Here is a 21,395-nt window from a genome sequence, read left to right on the forward strand (position 1 = left end):
GGACAAACGGGTCTGCAATGTTGGACTTATTGCATTTGACAGTCAGTATATCGATAATAGTGTGCCATGCACTGCACTCATAGAATATGTCCATACACTGATAACAGGCAGATTAGATAAGATAACTTACCTGTTGCAGGCTGCATGTTGGTCTGAGGTAAGATGGCTGAAAGGAGTCCGGTGTCACTTCCGTTTCTGAACGATTCCATTTCCCGAAATTAATATGTAAACCAATCTCATGAATTTTAACTAATTGATCATGCAGCGAGCCGTATTCAAACCATATTCATATGTTTTAACTGATTCAATTGAATTGTTTTACAAATTAACATATTCATGCTGATTCTAAGGAATTTTAATACATATATTTTAAAAATGAGTATTTAAATAAAATGTAATAGATTAAAACACTTTAAAATAAACTATGCCATTAATCATTTATTTGAGTATTCCATGCTCTGACCTAAAGGTTCCATGCTCTGATCTAAGGGTTCTATGCTCTGATCTAAGGATTCTATGCTCTGATCTAAGGGTTCTATGCTCTGATCTAAGGGTTCTATGCTCTGACCTAAATGTTCCATGCTCTGATCTAAGGGTTCTATGCTCTGATCTAAGGGTTCTATGCTCTGACCTAAAGGTTCTATGCTCTGATCTAAGGGTTCTATGCTCTGATCTAAGGGTTCTATGCTCTGATCTCAGGGTTCTATGCTCTGACCTAAAGGTTCTATGCTCTGACCTAAAGGTTCTATGCTCTGATCTCAGGGTTCTATGCTCTGACCTAAATGTTCCATGCTCTGATCTAAGGGTTCTATGCTCTGATCTAAGGGTTCTATGCTCTGACCTAAAGGTTCTATGCTCTGATCTAAGGGTTCTATGCTCTGATCTAAGGGTTCTATGCTCTGACCTAAAGGTTCTATGCTCTGATCTAAGGGTTCTATGCTCTGATCTAAGGGTTCTATGCTCTGACCTAAAGGTTCTATGCTCTGATCTCAGGGTTCTATGCTCTGATCTAAGGGTTCTATGCTCTGATCTAAGGGTTCTATGCTCTGACCTAAAGGTTCTATGCTCTGATCTCAGGGTTCTATGCTCTGATCTCGGGGTTCTATGCTCTAACCTAAAGGTTTTATGCTCTGATCTTGTGTGATTGTGTACTTTGTGTTTTATTGTGCTTTGGCCACGCTTAGTGACTTTATCTTAATGAGCATGTTAAAGTGTGGTTAAATGTATTGCAATAAGATGCTAATGTTAGCTAAAATGGGAATGGCTAAACTGTCACGCGGTAAGTTTATGCTAATGCTAGATTTCAGCTTCATTATGTGCCTTTTAAAAACCAACCTATTTTTAGGCCCTTTCCTCTAAATGTCATCCCCAAACTAAAAAGGGTGTATCTCTGCAACCACTAGGGCTATTTGAATAATTTTGGTGTTATAATAAAAGGTACACATGTGAGATTTTGTTCAGATGTGTAAATATCAGTATATATGTTACTGGTTAAGAGTAAATGAAGATGACACATTTCGTATTTTTTATGATTGAAGGGAAGAATCTTCCTCACCAGGATATTCCTCGGGTGTTCAAGAATTGACAGGACAGGTTATATTACAATCACGGTTATTTATTTAGCAATTACACACATACATGAAATGCATACCTTTTACGAGGCCCCGGACTCCGCTCCCCTGCTAGTCTGCTCTTCACACAGTCTGCACACCCCAGGATGAGAGTGAGCCTCGTAATCTAAAAGCAATGGATATTTATTCTCTTTCTATCCGACTTCCTCTTTATCGGACTCCAATGTTGTTACATCTAAATAGAGAGGGGAGCGGTCCATCTGTACATCGGCCATGGAAATGTCACAAGGATGAGTTATTCTGTCTGTAACCATGGCAAAGAAGCAGAAAGCGGAACTCCTTCCATAAGGCAGGAACCAGATACAGGCCCACGTATACCGTTTAAGGTCAAAAGCAAGCTTTATAGGTTAAAACCCAGGAGCATGTACATATAAGGCCACATCGTCCTCTAATTGCCCGGCTCAGACAAGGTCAAGTGCGAGTGGGCTGCGGAACCAAAACCGCAGAGTGGGAAGTCAGAGAGGTGCGCTTTCTCAGGCCTGAGACACACTCTCCAACATGAAGCAGGACTGGAGCAGCCAAATAATGCAGTAACACCATATAAATCATTAAATTCTCTTCGTGATGCAGCTGTAAGGTCCAACTAACCCAAATCATAGCTCAATATGTGAACATTCTCTAACCCAAATCATAGCTCAATATGTGAACATTCTCTAACCCAAATCAAAACACAATATGTGAACATTCTCTAACCCAAATCAAAACACAATATGTGAACATTCTCTAACCCAAATCAAAACTCAATATATGAACATTCTCTAACCCAAATCATAGCTCAATATGTGAACATTCTCTAACCCAAATCATAACTCAATATGTGAACATTCTCTAACCCAAATCATAGCTCAATATGTGAACATTCTCTAACCCAAATCAAAACACAATATGTGAACATTCTCTAACCCAAATCATAGCTCAATATGTGAACATTCTCTAACCCAAATCATAACACAATATGTGAACATTCTCTAACCCAAATCATAGCTCAATATGTGAACATTCTCTAACCCAAATCATAACACAATATGTGAACATTCTCTAACCCAAATCATAGCTCAATATGTGAACATTCTCTAACCCAAATCATAGCTCAATATGTGAACATTCTCTAACCCAAATCATAGCTCAATATGTGAACATTCTCTAACCCAAATCATAGCTCAATATGTGAACATTCTCTAACCCAAATCATAGCTCAATATGTGAACATTCTCTAACCCAAATCATAGCTCAATATGTGAACATTCTCTAACCCAAATCATAGCTCAATATGTGAACATTCTCTAACCCAAATCATAGCTCAATATGTGAACATTCTCTAACCCAAATCATAACACAATATGTGAACATTCTCTAACCCAAATCATAGCTCAATATGTGAACATTCTCTAACCCAAATCATAACTCAATATGTGAACATTCTCTAACCCAAATCATAACACAATATGTGAACATTCTCTCTGCAAAGGTGACTTTGATAAAGTGAAGCAGAACAGAGTTAGAGAGGGTTTAGTAGTACTTATACACAAACAAGTACAACTAAATTAATAAGAAACAAATACATTGTAAATAAATAATTCAAACCATTTAAACTCAATCAAATCGGTACATACATTTTAGTTTTTTATTATTTTGATTGAAGATGGTTTAATCTTCATCGGTTCCTTTACGCTTCGTACTTTCAGCCTGCAGAACTTTCAAAGAAAGGGATCTCCGGGGCTTTGATATTTGGAAATCGTCTAAATCTATAAATGAATACAATTAAATAATAAATATTCTTCAGTGACAATAAATACAATAATAAAACATTCATAAATAATAGATAAATACTCACCAAGATTTAGCTGTTACAAACACGGACCTGTTCTGGCTCAGACCTGGCATGCAGCATCTGGTATTATAGAAACAGATTTTATTCTTTAATTTCCTCTTCAGGTTTGCATGGTGGTGTAGTGGCGGTCACCTCACAGTAAAGGGCCCGTCTGTTCCTGCTTCGTCCCTCAGTCTAAAGACTGTTTTACGCTAAGCTTAGGTTAGTTGGAGACTCTAAATTGCCCGTAGGTTTTATTGTTTTGACAGTCTTTGAAACTTTGTCCATAACTCAACTGTAACTGTAAACTCAAAGACCTCCAGCAGGCTTCTTCATCTTAATTGTCCTGCTTACTCATTGGCAGTTCCTAAATATCTGATCAAGCAAATCAATTATGCAACTGTACATTTTATTTTAAAATCATGAAGAATCATGCAAAGGTTTCAGATGAGGAAAAGTAGAACGTGTCCAAAATGTAAATACTCAAGTAAAGTAGCAGCATCTGTAATAGTGTACTTTACCTGCTCAAGGAAGGCCTGCAGGCCTGTAACCGACAGAAACAGAGAAGTGAGACAAGGGTGACACCTGGTGGACAATGAGAGGACACACCAAATAGGCTCAACCACACTGAAGTCAGCCCTATTCCCTCAAATGCTGGACTCGTAATTTAAAGTCCCTGAATATGGGGTTATTATTTCTCTATAGCATAAGAAATGTAGGACGATGTGAGCCCGGGTTCCCCACTGACTGACTCTACTGTAGCGGCAATCTTGTCTCCGTCCGGTAATCGCTATTACCACTACTGTTACAGTCTGTGTGTGGGCAGTGAGCTTGACGCGTATTGAATCTTCAGAGGCAGTAACTCCATTTTAAAAGGTTTACTTAACAAAGTAAAGATACAAGAGTCATTCAGTGCTCAGCTTGGCACAACGGTCAAAAAACTGTCTTGCTCCGCAGAATGATTAACCTCAACTGAGGGATATAGGCTCTGACGTAGTCAGTAACGTAACTTAAAGGAGCATTTCAACACACTTCTATAAATCACTAAACACATCCTATTAAAGTCTATTATGGCTCTTACATCTACCATCACAGGACTATTCTCGGACCATTCTTTCGAACCATTTATTTTTCTTCCTTTCTCTCCTCTTACCGGTCACTCCACTGCACACTTCATATTTAAACACTCATGCCACATACACTTAACTTTAACTTAAACACACACGTCACTTTAACACACACTTATATTAATGTTCTCTGTTGTCTGAGCACTTTATCCTTATCTGATTTAGACATCATTGCACTGTTGCTGTTTGTCTCGTCTAATGTCTCATGTCTAATGGATGCACCTTCCGCCGAACTAAATTCCTCGTTTGTGCAAACATTGCTGGCAATAAACGGTTTCTGATTCTGATTCTGATAAGTTATTGGGAGAAAAAACAAAAACTCATGTTGTTATTCTCTGATTGGCACATTGCTTATATGTGACCATGTTTTTCCAACTGTACCACTGTGGGAAGGCCCAGAGAAAAGATACATACATCTATCGTGAGAAATAACCAAAGCGCTTCAAACTTTGGCAAAGGGTAGTGTGCTATAGGACCATCGTTTAGAGACAGACGTTCTCAGGGCCTTTTAGCTCGTCACCAGCTGCACGACAGGAAAGCAAAAACTGAATGTAAAATAATTTGCTGAAGCAGCACTCCTAAACACAACGGTCAAGATGGAGGACTCAAAGCTCGACCCTGAACCAGGACATTGTCGGAGTACAAAGACACTCTGTGACATTCTCTCCTGAGCGTTGCCAAACTGAACCATTTGAAACATCTTGCTGAACAGCTCTCGTGTTCTCCTGACTGTGAACACATTTTAGAGGCAGCTTTTATATGGAGGGTATGCAGGTGGAGACGGATAATCCCAGATCAAATTCACTTAAAACATGTTGACAACATGTTGACAGCTCGGAACAACAATGTTTGAATCCAATCTGTCAGGCAGCAAAAGTCTCCTCTGGTTTCTAACACCAAAGAATGTTACATTTGTGCTTTTTTTCTGTTTTATTCCAATATTCCAGAATACATAACAATCCGTCAGATGGTCTGTTTGTAAAAGACTGAACTTTGATGTACTCACATACACACAATCATCATTTATTTGATAACCAGATTATTGGTATATATTTATCCTCTCGGGTGTATTTGATCTGCAAATGTGCAGAAAATGGAAAGTTGTAATGTTGACGTTGGCCGACACAAAATAATGCTATCAGATGCTATAAGATGCTATCAGATGCTATCTAACCAGTTTAGCAGGCTATTCTGGCGGCTAGTGCCAGCGCATTCTTGGCTAGCAGGAGATGCTACACGGTGGGCTGACCAATCAAAAAGTTTATTCCAGGGTGCGGGAGAGGAGGCTCCGACCGATCGGCAAACTAGAGATTCAAGAAGAGCAATGCGGTTTCTTTACCCTTGCAGGTCTGTCTGAGGGGTCATCGGAGTTCGCCCATCCAGGCTACATGAGTTTTGTGGACTTGGTGAAGGCCTACGGGGGTTACTGCGGGAATATGGGATACCTGGGTCGTTGCTACGACGATGAATACTTGTATGACCAAAGTGAGAGCTGGTGCTGGACAATCACACAAAGTCAAGCAGGTTTCCAGTGTGTGTTGGTCTCAGGGTTGTCACTTTGAACCAAGTGTTTGTGGGTTTCATGGACCGGATTTCAAGTAGCAGCTGTTTTTTTGCAGATGTCATGGTTCTACTGGCTCCTTCAGAACTGGTTTGGTTTGCTGGGCTCAGAGCTCAGACATCAGGAGGAGAGCTAGCTGAGGTGGTTCTGATCAGGATGACTCCAGGACGTCTCTGGTAAGAGACCCAGGTTAGACCCATACACACTGGAGAGATTACATACCTCGTCTAGCCTGGGAACCAGGAGGAGCTGCAAAGCGCTGCTAGGGAGAGAGGCTTAGGGGAAGCTAAGGCCTCTAATTAAATGATTCAATTATACAATTTATATGCGATAAAAAAAGGGATTAATTAATGATCAACATAAGAGAATACACATTTTCTATTTAATACAATAAAATAAGCGAATAATATAATGTCTCTCCATGCCAGCTGTCCCTTTTAAAAGTACGAAAGAAAGTATGAAGACGTTGATTTGACTAATAGAAAATAGAATATAATTTTTCCAACTTTAATATAATAGGTGAATAAAATAATGTTAATAAAGGTCTATGAACCATTCTTAATCAAAGGCCTGTCAGAAAAGATAGATTTAAAGTCTATGTTTAAAGATAGCTGTCAGATCCTTCCAGACTGTTCCGTGCAATAGTTAAAAGTTGATTCACCAAAGACTTTAGACCTGCACTTTGGAACCACTAAGAGTACGGAGGGCCTGCATCGACCATGATGTGCTTTAAAAACAAGTAAAATCATTTATTAACTGACAGGCAACTTTACAATGTGTGATGTGTTCTCTCCTGGTTCTGAATCCACATTAGTCCGGCCTGCTGGACCAAGTCTCTGTGCCACAGAGTTCGCACCGTAACAATATTCTGAGGTTAGCTCAACACTAGCAAGTACTGTCACTACAAATGCATTTTATTGAGCTGCCTTCTGGTCTAACTCGGCTCTCAGGGCTCAACACACACACACTTTGAATAACTAGACACAACATGGAAGAGTGGAGCAACAAGTATGTTTTACTGTTCACTTTATTATGGCGACTGTGGCTCAGTGGTTAGCATGCCTGTCTTACATTCAGATGATCAATGGTTCGAGCCCCGGCTCTGCTAGTCCAGGCCGTTGTGTCTTTGAGCAAGACACTTGACCGCTAATTGATCCACGGCACATTTTCTACAATAAAAAATGTAACACTACTTTACTAGACCTCAGTAATGCGCTTTCCTGCGTTACTCAAGACATTTGTACAGTCCGAAAAGTTCTCTCTTAGCGGCGCGCGAGTCACACGACACTTCCTGATGAACAGCCAATCACCTATCACCTATCAACCTATCATGAGTGATCTGAGTGACGCAGCTGCTGGTGCGTAGGAGGGAAGCGGGGAATGGAGGAGACGGAGACGGGAGGGTTCAGCCAGTGGCGATATTCTCAATATTTTAACTTTGTTGCTCGAAATTAGTGTAAAATACACTCTATGTCCAGGCGAGAGGTGTCTTTCAACTGTCCAGTCACACTGAACTTTTTTAATTTGAAGAGGAGTTTTCCTACACGGCAGAAACAGAAGTCATGGAGTACTTAAACATGCCCGATCCAACTGGGAGGTTCTCTCCAGGTTCCCTAGGATTAAGGATATTGCAAAGCAATACAACACTCAATACCATCAAGTGCACCTGTCTGTAATGACGTGGAGCTTCTAATGAGGACAAGACACGTCTGTATGAACGGACTCCCTCTACTGGTGAACTGCAGTATTACAACTGTTACAGCATTGAGAACGCGCTCTTGCACCAGACATGTATATATTTTCCACACGAAACATCAACATTAGTTAGCGTCAACAAGCACGTATCATTGTTCTGTCTGCCTTCGAAGTAAAAGCACTTCCTGTTTACATGCTCTTCACAATAAGAGTAAATCATGTAATAAAACAAGTTACAACACTGTGGAAAGGCTTTCAGCCTGGGCAGTATTGTTCTGACCCCAAGGAGGAACAGGCTGTCGGATAAAAGATTCAAGAGACTTTTACTCATGCGATACAATCGCTATTTTGAAGAATAGAGAAAAATGATAAACTTCATAGGATATAGTGCACTTTCTGTTTATTTAGGCAAAGATGAAGTGGATTTTCTGTTTATTTAATTGCATTTTCTGTTTCTATTTTATGGGAAAAAGTGCCATTTATTTTTCTATTTTTCTTAAACCACTATAATGATTCCTATAACAAGCTGGTTTTGTTCTTAGGAGTCGGCCCCCATTTGGTTTAGTGGGGTCTCATGTTTCCAAAAGCCTGTTTTCAATGTGTTCTGCTGTTTGACCTGAATGTCCCCACCATACACAGCCTCTTGGATCCTGTTGTTTGTGGATTCTAAAGTGAGGCATATTTCTTTGGTCAGACAGTGTGAACAGGGTTAATGTTCATTCAAGTTAATGGCTGAGTTTTATGTGCCATTTGTTTTACATGTTTACAATACACTCTGTGGAAAGGCTAAGAGATGCCCTTTATTGAACATAAAGTGATGAAAGGGCCATGATGTTTGTCCAGGTATCTTTGCGGTTAATTTGGACATTTGCTTAAAAAAAAGGAAAGTAAAGTAACTAGTAGTGAAGTTACTTTTCAAATGCAGTAACTAGTAAAGTAATCTAGTTGCAATTTTTAGAAGTAACTAGTAACTTGTAACTAGTTACTTTTTCTAAGTAACTACCCCAACACTGCTCACAGTACTACAAAGTAATACTTCACAGTACTACAAAGTAATACTTCACAGTACTAGTGACTCCATCTGTGCTTTTATAAATAATAGAATAGAGAGCATTGCAATCCCTTTCAATTAAACCAGATTGCTCCATCAGACAAAAACAAAAGTGTTATCACTTTGTTAGAAAAATGAAAATAAAGTTAAATCCGTGCAAAAAATAACTAGTATTTAGTTACAACTAAATAGCTTATTGTGGAAAACAACAAGCTATTTTTCTGCAAAACACAATGAGTTCAGATGTGTGAGCTTAACGTTGTATCAGTATTAGTGGCTGCAGTGAGCTGCTTTCCTCTACAACTCTTTTATAAACGAGGTTGTAGATTTGATACGGCATTGATGGAGCACCAGGCTGTTTGTCTTGACCTGCAAATACATGAACTGCTAGGCTTTAAAAGTGAGAGCTCATAGCTTAAAATAGTGATAGCTTCAGCAACAAATCCCATTGTGAAAAGCAGGCAACATATTTTTTGCCTCTCTCTCTCTCTGTCCACTGTGTCTCACCTGGTTGCATCGGGGTTGAACTCCTCCGTGCGCGACACAGAGAAGAGAAGAGTTGTAACGCGACCCAGAAATGACAAGCTGTCTGTAGATACGATCAATAACATACGGCTGTTTAGTTTGTTTAATAGCAGAACAAGGTGCAGACCTGTTCTAATGACTAGACCAGCCACTATATTGCAGCTCAGACGCTCAACAATGGAAAATTATTTGCGGCAGCTAAATCATATTTTTTTGACCAATTAAGTGAAATTGAAAATTTTCTCACGGCACACCTGACGATCTCTCACGGCACACTGGTTGACAATCACTGTACTAGACGAGCCACAGCTCCTCTAGTGCGAGTGACACAAATAATACAAATGCTTTGGTCAAAACGCATTGCAAAAATAAACTTTAATGGTTTTTCTAGATTCACAACAGACAGGCAATTACAAATGTACAGATGCACGTTACACAGCAGTAGTAGTAGCAGTGAAGCCGCCGCCACCATCCCCGATCATTATACATGTCATGCAAAAAACTAAACTGTAAAATCATACAAAGAAAAAACAATTGAACTTTAAGGAAGGGAGATAGTATAACACACTTCTACATCAACGTCTGTTCACAGGTCACAGGGAGTTCTATTATATAATACAAATGCTTCTCATCTTTGCTTGAGGGTACTGTTATGGGGCTACATTAGCTGCAACTAGCATAACACACCTGACCGAGTTGCATTGTGGGTTATGTGGGCACCAGGTTTTGACCAAGAGGAAGAATGCGTGGTATAAAAAAAGCTGATATCTTATAGATATCTATATTCTTTACTGTCGTTGTGAGTCACACAATGCTACGCTAATCGTTGTGTGTCTGTCATCATTTGCACATTTGGAGTGCACTGATCAGCACAGATACCAAGGCTAAAGTACAAGGCAATCAGACTTTTTCTTTTGGTAAATCCTTGGGAAAATGCCTGGTTGATTTGGAATTTTCTTGATGAGCTGTTTGACTTGCCCAGACTTCTTGGAGTTGTTTTTGAAGAGTTGACAACGATGGCCGCAAAGTTGAACAAGCCTACTGAGGGCAGCGTTTGCTTCTATGAACTCCGGCAGAGTTCCTCTCAGGTCCTCCCCGTGGGTCAGCAGGATGATTGTGCTACCTCTGATCTTCCAGCCAAACCTGTCCTCCAGCTTTTGTAATATTTCTCCCTCACCGTCCGTGAACCGGCCGAGCTGAAACACGAGTAACACCACACATCGCCCCGGCTGACAGAACTTCTTACACTCATCCACCTGTACCTGGGAGGCTCCGAGATGGTCGTGAAAGAAGTCTGGAGTGTCGACCAGTCTCACCTCCGTCCCAAACTTTTCCACTATTCTGACCTCACACTGCATTGTGGTCGGCATGGAGCTCGCCTCAGATCTGAAGAGGTATCTTGAATCTATCTTGGCGTTCCCTTCAGTCAGGATGGTGTTTGCTGATGCACTCTTTCCAGTCCCACTTGGTCCCATCAGAATAATGTTAAGTATGCCGTCTGACACACCACAGGCACCTTTACCTGGAAGATAGTGTTAAGAGCAAAATGTCCAATGTTTTTTACAAAATCATTTCATCAAAAGATCCCAAACCTCAATGCTCGCACAGTGGAGGTGCTGATACCCTTACATGTTTGAATATCTCAGCATTGTTTGGTTGGAATTACAATTTATTAGCAAAGGGACGCTGCAAAACACAGATGGACGTTAAAATTGTCACAGTTTCTATCTTATTATATTCTGATATATGTGTCGTATTGCATCTGTCGAAGCATACCAATGTGATCTTCAGGTGCTGGTGCAGCAAAAGACTCTTGTGCGTTGGATGGAGTCACGGAGTTGGCATCTGTGAGGATGCAAAATACATACTGCTGTTTATAAAGACAGACAATTCTTTAAAAAGAAAAGCTAGCTAGCTGTTGCTCTGTAACCTGCTTTACTTTTAGGATGTGGGGTCTCTGTTCCAGAACCAGGGAGTGTACCTTTAGTACAATGTTTAACGGTCAAGGTTCAACCTTAATATGAAGAGGAGCTCATGCAGCGTCTCCTCATTTCATTCAACAGATTGTTTACACTAGATCACACCAGCTGTTGCGACACAAGGCTTTCATTAGCTTTTGGTACAATGGGTCATAACCACTTTACAACTAAGTACAATTGAAAGTAATTGAAACCAGATATTTACCAATGAGAGCTGCCGAGGACAGAGAGTAATGGGGAGAGCTGGTCAACCGATCGTCTGTGGTGCTACAACGACCCTCCATGGTTCTGGGATAGTTCAGATCAGATTGACCAACTCTCCAATGGTGAAGCAGCGGATCGTCTCTGAAATAGACAAGATACAAGATGATAGCAATAGAGAAACGTCCCAACCTGCTTTGGGGCTACTTTATGTACGTCCATGTTTCTCGGAGCGGGTTTCTGAAATTTGCTCTTTTTTTTAAATCTGGAGCATGATACTACTGTATTTTACGTTTAATACATTTTTCCCACTTTAGTGGACAATAAATTGTGAATGATTTAAACAAAAATGTTACACTGACTAGGTATTTAAGGTATTAATATATAACTACAAGAATCTATGAAATGATCTGTTTCGAACAGGACGCCTTGAGGATCAGTGCTCTCCTCCCAGAAACTCATCACACCAGTAACATGTAGTTGAGCCAAGAACCTCTGCAAGGAACATATCTCACAATATGATGCAACATTTAGCTTGAGCCAAAAGTTACACAAGTGTACACACATACTCACAAATGAAAAGATGAACATGTGTACAAAGCTTTTTCTTTGTCCAATAAGCCAGTGTTTTTCAACCTTTTTTGAGCCACGGCACATTTTCTACAATACAAAAATCCTGCGGCACACCAACAACCCAAAAAGTGACAAAATGTCACTTTGTAACATAATACAGCATATGGTAGGTCATTATTGCGCTACCTACTGGCATGGAAGAGTATTCAGTGTCAAGTAAACCAGATTGCTCCATTAGACAAAAATAAAGTGTTATCACTTGAAAATAAAGTTATGCAAAGAAGAACTAATATTTAGTTACTACTAAATAGCTTATTGTGGAAAACACAATGAGTGCAGATATGTGAGCCATCATGTTGTATCAGTATTAGTGGCTGCAGCGAGCTGCTTTCCTCTACACATCTTTAATAAACGAGATTGTAGATTTGATACGGCTCTCATCAGAGCTGATAGCTTAAAATAGTGATATCTTAAAAGAGCAAATCACATTGTGAAAAGCACGCAACATATTTTTTGCCGCTCTCTCTCTGTCTGTCCGCTGTGTCTCACCTGGTTGCATCGGTGCGGAACTCCGGCGTGCGCGACACAGAAGAGAAGTACCGCGACCATTTAGAGCAGGGGTGTCAAACTCAAATACACAGTGGGCCGAAATTGGTACAAGTCAAGGGCCAGATGGGTTTAACGTTTATTGAAACCCTATTGAAAGAACCTCAGTTCACATATTGAACCTGGAACTAACAAGGCCTACAGAGTATTGCCTATAAAACAACATTAATTATGAAATAAAAATTATACATAATATATAAACAAATAAAAGTAATGAAATCTGTTTCATTAATTGCTTATGGCTCTATATGCAGTTTTTCCAGAGTAATTTCAAGTGGAAACAGTTTCTACAGGCAAACAGCCAAAAATAAATAAATATATCACTCTTACCCGTCTTAAAAACTTGAGAGCCCTGCACACACACACACACACACACACACACACACACACACACACACACACACACACACACACACACAAGCCTTTGGTTTTACAAACACACACACAAACACACACACTAGCCTTTGGTTTTACAAACAAACAAACACACACACACACACACACACACACACACACACACACACACACACACACACACCTTTGGTTTTACAAACAAACAAACAAACACACACACACACACACTAGCCTTTGGTTTTACACACACACACACACACACACACACACACACACACACACTACCTTCTCTTCTCTAGGGCGGTCTTTCTCCTCATCACTACATCTTTACTGTAGTTCTTGTAGTCATACTGGAATGATGGTGAACAGTTGTTCTTGCAGGTTCTGGCCAGGCTTCGATCAGCGATTACCAACCCCGTGGTGATGGTTTTCTTCAGTGAATAGAAGCTTTCGATGTCTTGTAACATGATGAGCAAGTGACCTGTGATCTTTTCTCCAAAGGTTTCCTGAAGTTTACTAATTTGAGCCTTGACTTTTTCCTCTTGTGAGTTTTCTGAATCTATGGCCAGTATGAAGAGATTCGGGCCCGGATAAGAATGTGCCATGCAGTCAATAATCATCTGGTCCAGTTGCGGACAATCTTCTTCAAAGAAGTCAGGGATATTGACGATTTTGAATATTTGGTTGGTTTCCACGGCAACGCTGTTGGACTCCTCGTCAAAAGCACTGTCACTTTCGAGCATCATTTTTCCAATGGCGTTCTTGAACTGGACCCTCTTTCCAAACAGAGCGATGACTGACTTTTCAGGATATGCTAGAGACAAACAAAACAATCCATGTTTTAATTCACAAGCTGGAAATAATGCTCTGCCCACATGTTTGTGGGCAGCAAGCAGATTGTGAAACGGTGTTTATTCAAAATGACAAACTACTTTCTAATTAGCTGTCGGCACACTGATGTTCGCAGTGCACTTTTTTTTTTTGGAAGAAGGCGTGTAAGATGAGTCCAGTGTAAAAATAGTCTGCATAATTGGTTGTAATAGTACAAAAGTATGCACATCAGAATATACTTAAGGGAAAAGTTCACTTATCATGCAGACTAGCTCACTTCAAATAATACATTTATCATTGGATTATAATTATTGATGCATTACTGCGTTCATCAATTTAATGTTGCAGCTGGTAAAGGTGGAGCTCATCTTAACTACTTTAATAATGATAAATACGTATTACCACATCAGTTAATTTTGTAATAAGAATCTGAATCTGCAACCTCACCCGTAACAAATATTGTGAAATTTATTTGTGAAGTTAAAAGTACAGATTCTCGCTCTGAGATGTAATGAACTAGTAGTACAGCAGTACTCGTACACTACTCGAGTAAATGCATTTTGTTACATTCCACTGCTGCTAAAACAAAAGCACAAAGTATGTGATGCATCCAGCCGCTACATTTGGCTCTCAAAGATTGAACATTGAAGTTTAAAATGTATAGCATGCGGTGTGCAGGTCAAAATCACCTGTTCACTGCAATCCACATGGATTTAAATATACATGAGCAATTCCAGACGCAAAACAAAAATACATTTTCAAATAATGGTTTAATAAATCAGAACCACGATCAAGGAATGAAGTGATTGTTACATATTTTTAGCAAATCTGGTGGCCCAGTGGTTTAAGATGATGTAATGAAAAAAAGACACAAGCATCACTTACGTGGTGGATTCTTCATAGAACTCATTTCAGCGGCGCAGGAGATCAGCAGGTTTCACTGGAGGCTCTGGATCATCTTTGGAGTGTCAGACTGAAACTCACTGATATACAGTGGGTTGATCCACCCTGTGGGCGGAGTGCTGAAAGCAACTTCACACTAAAATAATAGTGAGATCGTTTTTCTCTCATTTTACAAAAAGCCCAGGACAGAGAGAGATGGGTGTCAAATATTCGATCCCTGAAGGTGAAGTTTCACCATCTTCCTGAGCTCCTTTCATATTGCAGTCAGCAATTATTATGTGTTGGGTTGTATTTGTTTATATTTGTTGTATTTCTGTTTGCAGGGCCTCCACTGAGGATTGTGATGATCGGGAAGACGGGAGTCGGAAAGAGTGCAGTCGGTAACACCATTCTGGGTAGAAATGTTTTCCACTCTTCATCGAGTGCGCGGTCAGTGACGGAGACCTGCGAGTCAGGACAGGCATTCCATGGCAGAGAGATCCACGTGGTCGATACGCCTGGGATCTTGGATGCGTCTAAAAGTCCAGAGAGCATAAAGAAAGAGATTGCAAAATGCATCCAGGTGTCCAGTCCCGGCCCTCACGCCTTCCTGCTGGTCCTCCAGGTCGGCAGGTTCACCAGAGAAGAAGAGAACTGCGTGGAAGCCCTGGAGAAGCTCTTCGGCCCCGAGTCGTCCAAGTACATGATCGTTCTGTTCACGCGTGGCGATGAGCTGAAGGGAAATCCCATTAGAGAGTACGTGCACAACGGCCACCCCAAACTCCGAGAGGTGATCAACAGGTGTGGTAACCGGTACCTCGTCTTCAACAACAAGAAAAGGTTCAAAGGGACTCAAGTGGTTCGGCTGATCAAGAAGGTCGACAAGATGGTGGCGGCAAATGGAGGACAGTTCTTCAATGAAGAAATGTATCAGGAAGCGGAGCGGACTTTGAAGGAGCAGAAGGACATCGACCCAACGGACCCACAGGTTTGCAACTTCTCCTTCATGGCGGATCTGTTCCAGAAGGTTCTTCTGTTCCAGGCCATACTGGCTGCTGCCTCGCAGAACAACACCGACACCTCCGTCACTCCTCGTGCCCCAACGCCACCGAACTAAACGACTGTAGCGTCAGATTGTGAAAACTACATTTTGTAAAACCCACCACAGTGGCTGGCAGTTTTTATCTGACAGGTTTATGACAAATAATTTGCAGAAGTTGTAAACAGCTCAAATAATTAGTCATGTTTGGATTACTTCCAGGTTTTCCAGCTTTTTTTCTTGGTTTCTTATGTTTTTAAATGTAATCTCTTTTTGAAAGATTAAGTCAAACTGAAGATGATTCTCTCATTATTATTGATATTTACTTTTATAAAAGAAATGCTTGATTCATTTGTTGAAATGATGATGAAAACATTTGTAGGGATGCAAAGGTGTGAATAGTCTCTCTATTGTCTCTTAGTTTAGACTTTCTGAATGCTTTGCATTTTCAAATATAACCCTCTTTCAGCTGTATGTCAGAACAGTGCATAACTTACGGTTTGTCGACATGAATGTCAAATTAATGTCAGTCTCTCTTTTTGCCTTTGACCAAGTATTTTTATCCAGTGTAATGTTTTTCCACAATTTCACAAAATGGAGATATTCTGTATGTAAATGACCAACTATTTGACCACGTACAATATTCCTATTAATAACTATCCTTGATTTATACATATTAATAAAGTTTGTATTTTAAGTGTACAACAGCAATTTTGTTTCCGAGTAATTATTCAAATGCATAAAGGTGTTAATGAATGCATAACTGGAATCATAATCAATGCTGTATCTAGAGATCAGTTATAGATTTATCTGGAAAAATATCTCTCCAAATGAAAATAATTTACCAATCATGTAATTATTTGATTGCAATGATTATTTATTGGCCGTATGAGGTTTCTGGTTGTCTTTCGTCATGACTGAATTAGAGGACAGAGTGGCTTTACTCAAGGTGTACAGCTATCGTCTGCTGAAGCAGTTTCATGGCAGGTCCTAAAATACTCACAACATGCAATCTATTGGTTATTATGTACATGGATGTCTCTTTTGGTGTCGCTCTGGACAAAAACACATGGCAAATGAAAGTCAATTAGGGGTCCTGTGTCATGGTGGACACATGAATGAAACATAGCCACGTGACGATGCAGCGACCAGTACAAGTGGCGTTGAATTAAACATTGATATAAAGTTCTATTTACTTTTACAAGAGTGGTAGGCCTAGTCCCGGCCTTCTGTGCTGTGATTGGTAGATTAACTGTCTGTAGCTTCCTACGCTGTGACACGAGCGTAGACTGTATATAAATATGGTCCAGAGTGTTAAAAATAAGTTGTCAAATTTGACTCATTTAGCAGCTAGCTACATAGCTAGCTTGCTAAGTCCGCCCTGTTTTTATGCTACAATGGCTAAAAAGAAATGAGCCAAACCAAGTTGTCACTCTGCAATGTGCTTTCTTCCACTGTGACGATACTGTGTGAACCAAGCATTAAGTTGTTAAATTATACACATTTAGCGACTGGCTTCATCAACCGTGTGTAGACAATCAGGTGTGCTCCAAAAGGGGACGATGCTGGGGGCTGCAGTGGGATGTGGAACCTGCTTCATTTGAAGCACTTCAGGTGCCAAACCCAACATTAGAGTCCTAAAGTGTGGCCCGTAGAGTCTTACTGTGTGTGCTATGGACACCGGTTCTGTTGACATCAGTCCAAACAGAGACAAGACTCTCTTAAACATCCTCGCATGTGAATCCTGGCAGAGCAAAAGACTGAATTCACTGGCTTGACTAATACGCACAATCAGATACTTGGACAATGAGGCCAAGACACGTAATAGAAAATCCCCAGACTTGCACCAGCTTTAAGGAAGTGAGAAACAGCCAATTATCTCTGCAGGTGAGACCTCTCCCAGCTGTCTCTGAAAGGGTTTGGCGCAGCTTCTACAACTGGAAAAACATAAGCATGGGCCAAAGAATTGCTCATAAGGGAGGTGGCAGTTTCAGTGGAAACACTGTATGACGTTCGGGCGATAATTTATCTGCTGATGACAAAAGATCTAGAAAGAGAATTTCACTTTAGCCTTGTATATATCTGTATTGTGTAAATATACATATGTAAATGTCCGAACTGCAGGACTAATGAAGGAATATCTAATACTACATAAATAAGTGCTTCATATTATTGTTTTGTGGGTTTGTTGAGAGCATTTAATTGATAGTGTTAACTTAGGTCATTGCTAATGTTTGACTATAAAGGTTCTGCAAAACGGACCAAATAGTTATGTATTTACATGTAGCATATTCATTTGTATTTTAGCCTATTATTGATAGAATAATAATTCAATTCAGTTTATTTTATTTTGTATAGCCCAACATCACAAATACAAATTATCCTCAGAGCTTTACAGTCTGTAACATAACATCCTGTCCCGGGACCTCACATCGGATCAGGAACAACTCCCCCAATAAAGATAGAAAAACCCTTTCACAGGGAAAACAGGAAGAACCTTCAGGAGAGCAACAGAGGAGGATCCCTCTCCTGATGGACAGAAGCAATAGATGTCATGTGAAGAATGAATAACATAGCAGAGTTACAGCACATTACATGAATGTGGTGGAAATTTTATTTAGCATTATTCTTAAACGTGTGATTCATCATTTAGTGAGGTCAGTTCGCCCAGACTGAACCGGGCCATCTTGGAATGATAGCAGGGGTAACTTTCTATTGTTTGGATTCCTCTGTTTTCTTGTTTTCTTTCTTCTTCTATCACTTTCCTTTCTCAGGGCCGCGACCAAGCGGCAGGCGCCAGCTGGGTGACGAGGCCTGTGCCCTGTCTGCACACGGAGGGCAGTGTGGGGGAGGGGAGAGGGGAGAGGGCAACCGTTTCAAAGAATAACTGTTGATGTATAAAACTATTTTTTCCGGGTCAGACCTCCGAACCATTTGTGGGGAAGAGCTCTGCCCATTCAATTGAATTATTTCCAAGTTTCTGTTTAATAAATACTTAAAGACATTTAAGTGTTTCACATCGCATTTGTTTTCCACTGAAGGAAATTGACAAGTTGAATTTCCATTACAATGAATGACAGAAATTATTCATTTAATGAGTAGTATACGCATGTGATACGATCCAGACCACCACTCATCCCCCTGAGCTACAGCCGACCCTCAAAAGGAGGTAGAAAGGAATGCAAACAAAAATAAAATGAATCTAAATATTCTCATGTTGATTGAGTGAAGTCCTGTTCTGTCTGCAAACACCTCTTGAACTGTGGAATGAAAAGTAATTGGACCGGCAGTTGGGACTTTTTCTTTGGGTGTGTGCGGATGTTCATGTGATGTTTCATCTGAGATGTGAAATGTGGACCGTCCTGCTGGGCAGCTTTGGTTCTGCTGCTTTTACAGTAAGAGATAATAACCTCCTCGTCTTAAAGCCAACATCCTGCTCACAACTACTTCCAGGAATCAGGTTTCACGCCTCACACCTCATGCTCCTGCATTCCATATTAGTTTGACATCTTCTGACCTTTTATGCTGTAAGTGCTGGGCACACGGTGTACATCTCTATTTTTACCACCAGCAGCACCAGTACATGCTCCCAGTACATCTGTCAGGCGCATAAATGTCTGCGCTGTAAGTCGGTCTAGGCAAAGGATATCTCATGTGTGTATGAGAATATACATCAGTACATACTGTTCAGGCTTCTATTGAGTTTCTGTTTCACTTCCCTCTCCCCTCCCTGTGGGGACAAGAGTTAAGTAGATGTGAAATCTGAATTTCAAACCGTACACTCAAATCTTCAGCTTCAATTTGTAAAAGTAATATTTGACCTTAACCCATAAAAAAGGCTTTATCAGTTTAGATAGAAGCCCATTTCTGAAAAAAGCACATTAGTGCCTAAAGGTTAGTGCACATAAATATAATATTACTGGTAAATCAGAAGTCTGATCATGCTTTTAGATAATAATCATAATTTTGAGTTTCCTACTATCTTGTAATTTTTATTTATTGTCCCGTCGTTTTGTGCATTAACAATGTAATTTCACGACATGTAGTCTATACACATATATGTCATGTTTTTCTTTATGAGTATTGATGTGTAACTATTGTGCATCAGTAAAAACAACTTGAGACCAAGTCATGTGGTCTTGGTCAAAACAAGTGGCCCAGAATAAACACAGGACGCTCATGTGTGTTGTCGAGTCATTTTTAAACTACGTGAGTGATGTTTGTGAGGTTTTCCTTCCACATGACATCGTTTACATTTCACTGAGTTTATGAACATATTTTAGGCCTAACCATGATGTTGTTCCTCAACATTTTATGGTAAAGGACAAAAAACAGCAATTCTGAAAAGTTTGTGATAATAATAAAAGTATGATGATACTTTTCGATTGTATCTCATAATTGTGATTGACTTACTATCTTGTAACTCAGATTTCTTTTGTCCCATCATTTTGACTTTGAAACCCCCAATTTTCAATTAACTGGTTTGAATCAGCTTGTTTTTTTATTGTATTTAAATATCGCCTTTTAATTTACTTACTCATAATTTTAATTCACTTACAGTTCTGTAATCTTTAAATTATGAATATTTAATAATTGTGATTGACTTACTATCTTGTAGTTTAATTTTTTTGGGTCCCATCATTTTGACTTATTTGGTAAAAGCATCAAAACACAATGCAAAAGAAAAGAGGATTTAAAAACAATTAAGAACATTCATTTAAACATTGAAAACATTCAGTAAATAGAATAAAAGTTGCAGTGCCGTTTAAGAAATAAAATACAGTAGTGAAATGCAGAAGATGGTCTCTGAGGGTCTCAGCAGACCTGCAGCTCTCAGGACCTTGTTCCAGATGTGTGGAGCAGAAAAGCTGAACGCTGCTTCTCCATGTTTAGTTCTGACTCTTGGAACAGAAAGTAGACCCGTCCCAGACGACCTGAGGGTCAGGATGGTTCATAAGGTAGCAGCAGATCACAAACATACTTAGGCCCTAAACCATTCAGTGCTTTATAAACCAGCAGCAGGATTTTAAAGTCAATTCTTTGTTGGACAGGGAGCCAGTGCAAAGACCTCAGAACTGGACTGATGTGATCCACTTTCCTGGTCTTAGTGAGGACTCGAGCTGCAGCGTTCTGAATCAGCTGCAGCTTTCTGATTGACTTTTTACAGAGGCCTGTGAACACACCGTTACAGTAGTCAAGTCTACTGGAGATAAATGACCTGTGAACACACCGTTACAGTAGTCTAGTTTCCTGAAGATAAATGACCTGTGAACACACCGTTACAGTAGTCTAGTTTCCTGAAGATAAATGACCTGTGAACACACCGTTACAGTAGTCAAGTCTACTGAAGATAAATGACCTGTGAACACACCGTTACAGTAGTCAAGTCTCCTGAAGATAAATGACCTGTGAACACACCGTTACAGTAGTCAAGTCTACTGAAGATAAATGACCTGTGAACACACCGTTACAGTAGTCCAGTCTCCTGAAGATAAATGACCTGTGAACACACCGTTACAGTAGTCAAGTC

General features: G+C 40.0%; 2 protein-coding genes across 2 annotated transcripts; one reads left to right on the plus strand and one right to left on the minus strand.

The window, feature by feature from the left end:
- Positions 1–9,756: 9,756 nt before the first annotated feature.
- LOC306751283 (uncharacterized protein) lies at positions 9,757–14,895 on the minus strand. Its single transcript, XM_079234844.1, has 5 exons — positions 14,830–14,895; positions 13,399–13,927; positions 11,585–11,724; positions 11,177–11,245; positions 9,757–10,922 (listed from the first exon to the last, which is right to left on the minus strand). Exons 1-5 carry the CDS (start codon positions 14,852–14,854, stop codon positions 10,285–10,287), a joined length of 1,401 nt encoding a protein of 466 aa, XP_079090970.1. The 5' UTR covers positions 14,855–14,895; the 3' UTR covers positions 9,757–10,284.
- Positions 14,896–15,035: 140 nt separating this feature from the next.
- LOC306751429 (GTPase IMAP family member 7-like) lies at positions 15,036–16,570 on the plus strand. Its single transcript, XM_079234995.1, has 2 exons — positions 15,036–15,070; positions 15,171–16,570. Exons 1-2 carry the CDS (start codon positions 15,043–15,045, stop codon positions 15,941–15,943), a joined length of 801 nt encoding a protein of 266 aa, XP_079091121.1. The 5' UTR covers positions 15,036–15,042; the 3' UTR covers positions 15,944–16,570.
- The last annotated feature ends 4,825 nt before the right edge of the window (positions 16,571–21,395 follow it).

The sequence above is a fragment of the Taurulus bubalis genome (assembly GCF_910589615.1).
Source record: "Taurulus bubalis genome assembly, chromosome: 19".
NCBI lineage: Eukaryota > Metazoa > Chordata > Actinopteri > Perciformes > Cottidae > Taurulus > Taurulus bubalis.

Coding starts and splice junctions, on each gene's coding strand:
- LOC306751429 (XM_079234995.1), top strand. CDS start 15,043: ATGGGTGTCAAATATTCGATCCCTGAAG. Junction 15,071..15,170: donor CAAATATTCGATCCCTGAAG/GTGAAGTTTCAC, acceptor TTCTGTTTGCAG/GGCCTCCACTGAGGATTGTG.
- LOC306751283 (XM_079234844.1), bottom strand. CDS start 14,854: ATGAGTTCTATGAAGAATCCACCAC. Junction 11,246..11,584: donor GTCCTCGGCAGCTCTCATTG/GTAAATATCTGG, acceptor GCATCCTCACAG/ATGCCAACTCCGTGACTCCA. Junction 10,923..11,176: donor AGCACCTGAAGATCACATTG/GTATGCTTCGAC, acceptor ACTATCTTCCAG/GTAAAGGTGCCTGTGGTGTG.